Source organism: Harpegnathos saltator, unplaced genomic scaffold (assembly GCF_003227715.2).
Source record: "Harpegnathos saltator strain DR-91 unplaced genomic scaffold, Hsal_v8.6 scaffold71, whole genome shotgun sequence".
In the NCBI taxonomy this organism is placed as follows: domain Eukaryota; kingdom Metazoa; phylum Arthropoda; class Insecta; order Hymenoptera; family Formicidae; genus Harpegnathos; species Harpegnathos saltator.
Window position 1 is genome coordinate 428,257 of NW_020230549.1, and position 10,364 is coordinate 438,620.

Consider the following 10,364-nt stretch of genomic DNA (forward strand, 5'->3'; position numbering starts at 1 on the left):
TACTTGTGCTCTAATCAATTAATCTTTTGTTCGCTTCCGTGGCGGTTGGATGTGGTTTCTGTAATTATGCATATTTTTGATCTTGAGGACTGCGTACGCGTTGTCTCTGTTTCTCTTTTATTTCCAAAATCGTTGTAATTGGCGTAGGAGTGTAATAACTCTGCTCAGAACCATATATTGAATGAATAAAAGAATGAATGTGCTCTAGTCAAAGCTGACCTTAGTATATAGAAACGTCAATATATGCGTGAAAGAGAAATGTTGCCGACAACACCGAAAGATTCAGAGATAAAAGATGGAGAAAATAAAACTTTAATTAAAATTGTAGAACGTCCAACATTCATATTGAAAACTAGAGAAGGAGAAAATAGAGCTGTATCCCCAAGTCAACGTAATGGACACAAGTACTGTATCATTATATCTATTTTAGTTTTATCGTTGTTGAAAAAATGTTAAAATAGATCAATAAAAATATATAATAAAATAGAATAACAATAAAGAAGTATTTTCGAAGTATATTTGTCTCAGTAACAGTTAGCAGTATTTAACCTTAAAAGTCATACAAACTTTATACATATTTATACATATTCAAAGACTATTTTTACTTCATATTTCTGATCCTCTTGTTTATTTATTATTTCTTATTTTATGGAAAATTAATATTGGAAAGTTTTTTGTTAATCCTATTAGTTTTACCTAAATTCTTATCTTGTGATAACAATAGAAAATTGTATCATAAATCAATTTATATAATACATAAGTTTGCATTATAAATACTGTTTGTAGTATATTGTTAAATTTCTCTGTCCCTCCTTTTTCTTTCTCCTTTTCTTTTTCTCTAATGTTGCTTCAATTATCTCTTTTTCTTAGTTCTAGTTTATATGCTATTAGCTATTGTCACAAAGTATTTACAATTCAATAAATTATATATTTTTTTCTTTTTCTTAGAAAGGATAATGATGCAGCAGCAGCAACAAAATCACAAGAAAGTAAATAAACTGTGTAACAAAAATATAAGTAATAGATCTGCAGTATTGTCTAATATTATAGAAAGATAAAACTTAAAAATTGTATATTTCAGCAATTCGCATACTTTCCACATATCCTGAGATGATCAGTTGTTTTAAATTCATGGATGAAAATATGCAATTATGCGAAAGTGCAATAGAATATCTATATGACCAACAAGACTTTCTTGTTGTTGGCTGTTTAGGTACACAAAGTGTTGGCAAATCAACAATTATGTCCCTGTTAACACATGAAGATATGTAAGTAAGAAAGAATACTCATAGTTTAAATATTCAATAAGCTGTTATTATTCTTTAGATTTATTTTTTTATTTTATAAATTTTATTTCATATGTTCAGGCCAGATATTTTTCCAGTTCAAGATTTATCACATCATGAAAGTGCTACCAATTGTACCACAGGGATAGATATATTTATAACTAAAAATAGAGTAATATATCTGGATACACAACCTGTGCTTTCCATATCTGCATTTGACAATTCCACATCATCATTTGATCAAAAGAAGACTGTATCTGATTTTACAAACACTGAAACTAATTTAGAGCTGCAATCACTTCAATTTATGGCATTCATGTTCTCAGTGTGTCATGTAATAATATTTGTACAAGATTGGTGCTGCGATTTAAATTCAGTAAGGTAATTATTTATTTATTAACTGGCTATGAGAAAGCATTTAATAATCTTTTTTGACAAAGTTACATAAGTCCAGATAGTCACATGTTGTGCTTTATTAATTGTATAAAAAATAGTTAAAATATTTTTGATATTTCTGTATATATTGTAGATTATTACAAACGGCAGAAATGTTAAAGCCATCCTCAACAACCACCATGGATCAAGATTATGTAGAATATTATCCACATCTTATATTTTTACATAATAAGGCAGAACCGCAAGACTTTATGCCCTCATCTATTGAGAGAATGAAGGTACTTTATCAAAGATATAATTTGTTAAAAAAAAATACATATATATTAATATATTTTATAAAACTGTATATCTGTTTAAAAGTATTAAAGTATATCCTCTGTTTTCTAGCTTATGCGACATGCTTAATTTATTTTCAGGATTTTTATAAAAAAACATTTTCTAGTTCAAGATTACAAACTCATAGTGGTATAGATATGAGCCAGGATTCGACAGAAAATGGCTTAAATTTGTTTTTGATACCATCAAATTTGAACAGGAATAAAGAAGGTAAAACACACAAGAAAATAAAAGACATAAATTTGCATTAAAATATTTATAAAGAATTGTATGCTAAATATCTGACAGCTAGTACAGAAGACATATTTTTCGGAGAAAGCGAAAAATCCCTCCTAGACAAATTACGACGAAAAATACACGGAGTAACGAAAAATCCAATGACGCCGTCTGTATTAACAGAGAAGAACTGGTAAGTTAAACAATATCAATGATAGCATACATATAAATTAATTGAATAATGTATAAATTATACATGTGTTATATATAGAGTACTTGTTCTTATGTCTATAGGTACCATTATGTTTCAAAAGTCATAGAAGCGATAAAAAAGAGTCATTTGTCTTCTGAATATGGAAGATTGATGCCTTAAATTTAAAAGAAAATACAAGAAGGTATGATATATTTGTTTTATTTTGCTTTGCTTTTAATAAATATATAACATTAAATTAAGATATTTAATGCACAGCTAAAGTATGGTACAAAATGAAGTTCTTAGGAAAATAATATTCTCATTATTCTTCTTAATTATTCTTAAAAACATCTCAGAAATAAGCAGAATTTGCGTTTTATGTTCCTAATTTAGTTTTATAATTTTTACTTAATGTTCTCTTTTTAATTTTTATTTCTGATTTAGTTTCATCTGCGAATGTTTTCCATTATAGTTTCGTTCCGTGCATTTACGTGTCTTCTCAAAGTAAAAAAAGAAAAGTAAAACCGACTACCTTTAAGCATAACTTATCGTCTTTGAATATTTTTCATTTATGAATAATCTTCTTGTTCACTGTAAGTTTGCGGCATAGTTGCCATTTGTGCAACAGCCTGTAACTGCTGCCATTGCTGTTGTTCTGCAACCGCCTGCTCTTCTCGTGCTTTTGCAAACAACGCTTGTTGTTGCCGAAATAATTCCTCTTCTGGAATTCCGAGATTTTCCAATCTAGTACTTTGACGTCTCCTTTTAGCGGCCACTGCTTTACAATCACGCAATACAGCCTCCGCTTCCGCGTTGTAATCACCAAAACCTAATTTCTCTAACGCTTGCAGTACATGTTCGGCGTTTATTGTCTTCTTTTGCTGTTGATTGCAGATTTCATTTGCTTCGGAAGATAAAAGATGGATGAACTCGGTACAGCAATTGAGAATGAGTTCTCTGGATTCAGTTCTAACTCGTACGTGCGGCAAAATTTCTTTGATCATTTTATTTATTGATGCACGAGGGAGAGTGAGCTCATCATCATCAGTCGGAGACATCGCACCCGAGGCCATTTGGTTACTGGAACATTAAATAAAAAGACAAATTACAAAATAATCAGAATCGACATTTTTACGAATTCAATATATACGATTTATATTAAATATAAATGCATTGATTTTCTTTACTTTTCTGTTTAATAAAAATAAGTTATTATATATTTAATAATTATAATTGCTGCCAAAAACTTTCATAATCTCTTAATGAATTTAGCACTTATCGAGTTGTTTACAGCAATTTAGCTACGTATTAATTCGACATTCCGATAAAATTGGATTGATGTAAGATCAGCAGATAAGAACTTCAGATAACATTTTTGAAGATAGGGGTTTATCTATACACTGCATTTGAGTAAAGTGAGAATAAATTCCACTATCAGAAAAGGAAGTGGTCTTGGTTAAGCAGTTTTAATAAAAATATAACGTAACAAAATATAAAAATCATGTGACACTTAATGATTTATTTGTACATCAGTTATATTATGAAATGAAATGTTCGCACAATGTAAATGGATCTTAATATGTATCATAGCTATATTGTTTTTACACTTTACTACAATATGTGCAACAAATTCAAAGTTTGCTGGGGTTGTAAACAATATTACAGTATATGCTTTGGAGGATGAAAATTCTTTTGTAAGTGACAGTACATTAAATTCATTAAAACTGAATATATCCTGGATTCCACCACATGAGGGAAGGCAACCTTCTTCTTACAGGTGCATTATTTCATTTTTTGATAATAGTGATAATTTATAAAGATTATATAAAATTATATATATATATATATATTTCAAAGTGTCTATAGCATGTGTACGTACATTTCAGTATCATAGTTACAAGTATACCAAAGGAGACTGATACGAATAGATTAGAATGTACAGAAGATTCCGAGTTTTATACCGTACATAACGTAACTCAACTTAGTTTGTTAGTGCCACCAGGCAAATTATTAAACGGCATGTCGACGATGCAAGTTCGTCCAAATTGTACATATAAAATACAAGTGCATGCTAATCCAAGAGCTAAACCTACAGGACAGTTACCTGAGGTAACTAATAAGCTACATACCATAAATATGAGAAGTGTAACATCACACATTTAAGTATATCAAGTTTGCGATACATATCATATTGCGTATAGATTGTTTACACAGTACCAGAATGTATAGGGCGTAAATGCAGTTGCACGAAAGCAAAGAACACTTTGCCTGTCCCAACAGTGGAAACAATCCAAATGACCAGGAAATTCGTTATAAAATGGAATGTTACTTCCAATCTTAATGTTCAATCTTATACAATTAGGTAAGATCTTTTATTCCTATCTATTTATTTCATCTCTTTTCCATTGTTTCTTCAAAATTGTTCCTCAAAATATGCAGTGTTTCAGCATTGGCACGCCATTGTTAACATCAAAAGCAGGGCATTCAGTATACAATATCACACAAATAGGTAACGTGACTTCTGCAACAAGTACTTTTATCTGGGATTCAAAAGTTCATAATCAGTACATAAAAGTAAAAAGTGGATACAAGATATTTGTAACAGCAATAGATCACCGAGGTTGCATGGGAACTCGAGGAAATTTTACGATCATTACTTTAGAAGAAACTGAGACATCCTATGGGAATATCATAGTAAGATATCTTCTGCTTCGATAAAGATGTGTTTAGCAAACGATTGATACGATACATTTACATTGCAGTGGATATTTATCAGCGTTATTATTTGTATTGTAATATTCGGATGTGTTGGTCAATATTTTGTATCAATATACAATAAGAATAATGAATATCAACTTTTACGGCTGTCCAGAGTTTTACGGTAAACTATCAATTTATATTTTGAATATTTCTACAAAATTTATATATTTCGATAATATTATGCATTTAAAACTTTTATCTTTGAACAGTACGAGGCAAACGTCTGAACTTTCTGATTGCAAATCACAATGGCCTGAGGTAAATGTGAAAAACGATTGAAGATAGATATTAAGTTTCTCATACATTCCTCCCAAATAGTGTAATTTTCAACAAAACTTGTTCTAGGAGACATGTTACAAACAATATAAGAACGATGAATTTGAAGTTCCATATAGATGCATAAATCTCAAGTACGAATTAGGAAAAGGACAGTTTGGAAAAGTATATCTAGGCAATTTAAACAATAATATGGATACATTAGTAGCTGTTAAAATGTCACAATGTTCTGACTTGGCCAATGAGTCTGAAGCCCGACGTCAATTATTAGAAGAAATCGAAACAATGAAAACAGCTGGTTCCCACCAACATCTAGTGAGCCTTATAGGTTACTGCACTTCTCCAGATAATCCTATTTGTATACTTTTAGAGTATATGGAAGGCGGAGATTTGCTTGCATACCTGCATTCTAAAAGAAAGATAGAATCTGATGTGATACCTCTATGCAGTTTTGAGAAGTCTGTTTCTAGATATGTAAATATCATTGAAAAAGATAAATTCAAGGATGAAGATTTGCATGATACAATTGAGAAGCAACAATTTATGAAGTTTGCACTTGATATTGCAAGAGGGATGGAATATTTGGAAACTAAGGAGATTACACACAGGGATTTGGCAGCAAGAAACATCCTCCTTACTTCTGATTTAACATTGAAGGTAAAAGATGTCTGTGTTAAAATATTTAAGAAATATATATCTGTAATAATATAATTTCTAAATTCTACTGAATTTACAGATATCTGATTTTGGTTTGTCACGGAATGGAATATATGTAATAAATAATATAGCAGGTAAAGTCCGTCAACTTCCAATACGTTGGATGTCACCAGAAGCTGTGCGTGATTATACTTTTTCGTCCAAGAGTGATGTGTGGTCATTTGGCATCGTTCTTTGGGAAATTGGAACTTTAGGTTCATTTCCATATCCTAATATACAGGATGAGGACTTGTTACGTTATTTAACTCAGGACAAATGTCGTCTAACATGCCCTGATACTATTTCTCATGACATATATGAAATTATGTGCTCTTGTTGGAACACAACACCGCAGAACAGGCCTAGTTTTGCACAACTTGTTTTAGACTTGCAAACATTACATGAATCTTTATACTCTGTACATGAAACAAGTAATCCTTGTTACATGTTATTATCACAGTAATTTAAAAGTATTTATATATATTATACAGATATATCATAGATATAAAATCAAAGTAGAACGTAGTCAAATAGTAACATTCTTTAGAATAGGTTATGGAATATTTCATACCAAATGTTATCCAATTTATACAAATTCATGCAACAGAATTATTTTCTGTACAATGGAACAATAATAATTTATGAGAATAATACATATGTTATATGCAAACATAATTTTTTTTAAAGAACAGAAGTATTGAGGCAGAACTGTGTCGACAGTTAAAGAATATAATGAGCAATAAACACTTTGTAATAAGGTTAGTTCAGATATGAGGAACATTGTTTTATCCTAATTATTTTAAAATATTTGTCGCAAATATAGAAATATATTAAGCCTCAATCTGAAGATAGTACAATTAAATGCAATTTAAAAAAAAGAAACATAAAATCAACGTTATTTTTAAAAAGCTTGTACTTAGCATATTTTACCAATATTTATCGACTATCTAAACATATAGGAATGCCACAATACAATTGCGAGTGTTTCCTATATATTAAAGCGGCGATCAAGTTGGCTTTACTTACGCTTTTCAGCAATGGCGAATAAACACTTACGTTATTCGATAAAAGTTATAAAACCTGCGATATAAATGCTAATTTTGACGTTATACTTCTAATTATGTGGTCGTAATATTGTTGCGACAGTTCAAACTTTGCAATGTGAAATCTACCATTCTACTTACACGTGTCATTAGTATGAATAGACCTTTGACTTTATCGGAAATTTCCCTAACGTCATTAGGAATTTCCAATCACACGTATATTATGGCCGCGTTCAGCAGACTCAACAGTTGGACAACATTACTAGATTTAGCACTGAATCTCGCTCCTGATTGGTAAATATTTCTGGGTCTATGAAGAATCTAAACGAATGCTCCAATCACAGACAATAATCACTAAGCGCTCTCTGATCACTTTGTTCTACTGAACGCGGCCCATGTTTCAATGGCCGTGTTCAGAACAAGTGATCAGAGAGCGCTTAGTGATTATTGTCTGTGATTGGAGCATTCGTTCAGATTCTTCATAGACCCAGAAGTATTTACCAATCAGGAGCGAGATTCAATGGAAAATCTAGTAATGTTGTCCAACTGTTGAGTCTGCTGAATGCAGCCAATGGCCATCCATCTTCGGAAATGCACCAATCAAAACGCAGTATTTTCATCCACAAGCAATCCAGCACGAAACAAGCACCGTGTGCCGCTGGCTTTAGAAGAAAAGTCATAAGTAAATTCTTAACCTTCTTTCTTCTCCTCTTTAGTTGTTGACTGTCCTGATATTTATTACAAATATTGAAAATCTATAATTTATATAATATAATATAGATTTTCTGTATTAATAATCAAATTCGAAACGTAAGTGTATGTGTCGCTGTTTTCTTGAAGAATCAATAATTATGGCTGTATTCCAATATTCACTACGGGTGCGTTCCGTTTCACGCAATGCGTGCATTTTTTATAGTATACGTGACATAAACTATAGATAAATGTGCGCATATGCGTAAAACGGAACGCACCCTAACAGTATCGAAAATATATAGTTTGTGTTACATAAACTATAGATTTTCAGTACTGGCAATAAATATCGGAACGTAGCCGAAGATTTATGAAGCGCGGTTTATATAGCACGAAGTATGATCAAAAAATCATTGGCTGCGTTCAATAGAACAAAATGATCAGTGAGCGCTTAGTGATTATTGTCTGTGATTAAAGCATTCTTTTAGATTCTTCATAGACCCAGAAGTATTTACCAATCAGGAGCGAGAATCACTAAGGCCCGGTTCCACAACTTACTGTAAACGAAGTTTAACTTATTAACCCTAGTTTAAAGCCAACGGCACACGATGCTTGTTTTCGTGCTAGATTGCTTGCTGGATGAAAATACTGCGTTCTGATTGGTGCATTTCCATTCATCTTCGTAAATGTACCAATCAGAACGCAGCATTTTCATCCAGCAAGCAATCCAGCACGAAAACAAGCACTGTGTGCCGCTGGCTTTAGACGAAAAATTGCGTTCCACAACTGCCTTAAACCGTGGTTAATGTTGATTTCTCACAGTTAGGCCCCTTGCACAATGCCAGGCAACAAGCAATGAGAATAAAAATAGACCAATCACAATCGACTATTACAAAAATAATATATTGTAATTGGTCTATTTTTATTCTTATTGCCTGTTACTTGGCATTGTGCAAGGGGCTTTAAAGTTAAACCCAAAACTTTGGGCGTTTAATGAATTTAAACGAAGTTTAACACTGCAGTACCATCAATTTGAGAAAAAAATTTATGACTATCCCGGTTTTGGAGTTCAGTTGACAAATATTTTGAACGTTTGAACATCAAAGAGATATGGCTTTAGAATACATATTATCTTCATCTAAAGATGAAGATTTTGAAAACCTAATTTATCGACGGACAAGAAATATAAGAATAAGACGACCATCATATTTGGAAGAATTTGATAATGTCGATTTTCATGCACGATTTAGATTATCAAAAGAATCTGTTATTGCAGTTCTAGCAGAAATCGAGCATGAAATTTCTCATAAAACAGAACAGTAAGTATGTAAATTTAATTTAAAATATTGGGTTTTTTTGCTTCGATAGATTATATTCTAAAACAGAGTATAAAACTATATATAAAAGTCAATTATTATATGATAAATGCAATCAAATCAATAATATAAACTAATAAATTGATTATTATTAACACTGGACTTCCACCTTTTAATAAATTAATACTTATATACAAATACAGCAAATGTTAATGTTGGTTAGTGTTTACTTCATACGAAACAGATATATTGTTCTCTACTAGATGTCATAGCATCCAACTTATTTCAATTTTCCCTCTTTTCACTATTAGCAACAATCATACTCTACGTTTGAAAAGAAAGAGAAGTCTTCGACAGTTTCTTCATACAGACTATAGGTTTAAGTAAACTACAGTTAAAAACATGATGTGGAACGCGATATAAGTTTAACCATGCCGTTAAATGTAACGTCAGTTCAGATAATCACGGTTTAAACTTGATTTTGTGGAACTGGGCCTAAGCGCTCATTGATCACTTTGTTCTGCTGAACACAGCCATTGGCCGCGTTCAGTAGAACAAAGTTATCAGAGAGCGCTTAGTGATTATTGTCTGTGATTGGAGCATTCGTTTAGATTCTTCATAGACCCAGAAGTATTTACCAATCAGGAGCGAGATTCAGTGCTAAATCTAGTAATGTTGTCCAACTGTTGAGTCTGCTGAATGCAGCCATTGTTAATATAATATAATATCATTACTATTCGAAACTATTTACTGAATTATCATCTATTTTTTTCTTTCTCTCTCTTCCTTCTACTTTCTTACTTCGTTTAGTAAGCGATAGATTACCAAACAATTGAATAACAAAAGTAATACTAAATAGCATACCTTGAAATAAAATTAACATTAACATAGAACTGAAGCAAACATCGACATAGTAAATATATAAAATAGGAAAGGAGAGAATAAGAAAATTTAAAAAATAAATTTAGAGCTAGCTTATAGATTCATTTGTTTCGGATCCTAAGAACGATTTCGTTCGGGCACAGCCGCACACATATTGGAATGTGTTTATGTTATAGATATCATCGAGCGATAGCTGCTCTACGTACTGCGAATCAAACAAGGACTCGAAACAAAGACCCAAAGAGGAAAATAATTTCTTCTCTTTCTTCTATTT

At 31.4% G+C, this 10,364-nt stretch overlaps 3 protein-coding genes across 7 annotated transcripts; 2 read left to right on the plus strand and 1 right to left on the minus strand.

Moving 5' to 3' along the window:
* The first annotated feature begins 29 nt into the window (after window positions 1–29).
* On the plus strand, window positions 30–3,508 carry LOC105191556 (protein SMG9). The gene is made up of 9 exons (XM_011155042.2): window positions 30–404; window positions 949–989; window positions 1,082–1,268; window positions 1,368–1,667; window positions 1,816–1,960; window positions 2,099–2,228; window positions 2,307–2,427; window positions 2,529–2,629; window positions 3,322–3,508. The coding sequence occupies exons 1-8, from the start codon at window positions 244–246 to the stop codon at window positions 2,605–2,607; spliced, it is 1,164 nt and encodes a 387-aa protein (XP_011153344.1). The 5' UTR covers window positions 30–243; the 3' UTR covers window positions 2,608–2,629; window positions 3,322–3,508.
* NC2beta (negative cofactor 2beta) lies at window positions 2,699–7,417 on the minus strand. 5 transcript variants are annotated; one of them, XM_011155046.3, is made up of 2 exons: window positions 7,344–7,417; window positions 2,699–3,507 (listed from the first exon to the last, which is right to left on the minus strand). In XM_011155046.3, exon 2 carries the CDS (start codon window positions 3,498–3,500, stop codon window positions 2,997–2,999), a length of 504 nt encoding a protein of 167 aa, XP_011153348.1. In that variant the 5' UTR covers window positions 3,501–3,507; window positions 7,344–7,417; the 3' UTR covers window positions 2,699–2,996. The 5 variants fall into 5 exon arrangements, with proteins under 5 accessions (XP_011153348.1, XP_011153345.1, XP_011153347.1 ...); XM_011155043.3 differs by having other exon boundaries at window positions 7,186–7,384; XM_011155045.2 differs by lacking the exon at window positions 7,344–7,417 and adding an exon at window positions 7,216–7,337.
* LOC105191559 (platelet-derived growth factor receptor alpha) lies at window positions 3,617–6,949 on the plus strand. The gene is made up of 8 exons (XM_019845248.2): window positions 3,617–4,204; window positions 4,314–4,536; window positions 4,629–4,789; window positions 4,875–5,121; window positions 5,190–5,308; window positions 5,397–5,445; window positions 5,533–6,120; window positions 6,200–6,949. Exons 1-8 carry the CDS (start codon window positions 3,978–3,980, stop codon window positions 6,620–6,622), a joined length of 2,037 nt encoding a protein of 678 aa, XP_019700807.1. The 5' UTR covers window positions 3,617–3,977; the 3' UTR covers window positions 6,623–6,949.
* Window positions 7,418–10,364: the final 2,947 nt, after the last annotated feature.

Coding starts and splice junctions, on each gene's coding strand:
- NC2beta (XM_019845249.2), bottom strand. CDS start 4,579: ATGTTACACTTCTCATATTTATG. Junction 3,508..4,556: donor TTACACTTCTCATATTTATG/GTATGTAGCTTA, acceptor TTAATGTTCCAG/TAACCAAATGGCCTCGGGTG.
- LOC105191556 (XM_011155042.2), top strand. CDS start 244: ATGCGTGAAAGAGAAATGTTGCCGACAACACCGAAAGATTCAGAGATA. Junction 405..948: donor AGTCAACGTAATGGACACAA/GTACTGTATCAT, acceptor TCTTTTTCTTAG/AAAGGATAATGATGCAGCAG. Junction 2,229..2,306: donor TTTGAACAGGAATAAAGAAG/GTAAAACACACA, acceptor AATATCTGACAG/CTAGTACAGAAGACATATTT.
- LOC105191559 (XM_019845248.2), top strand. CDS start 3,978: ATGTTCGCACAATGTAAATGGATCTTAATATGTATCATAGCTATATTG. Junction 4,537..4,628: donor CTACAGGACAGTTACCTGAG/GTAACTAATAAG, acceptor TATTGCGTATAG/ATTGTTTACACAGTACCAGA. Junction 6,121..6,199: donor CTTCTGATTTAACATTGAAG/GTAAAAGATGTC, acceptor CTGAATTTACAG/ATATCTGATTTTGGTTTGTC.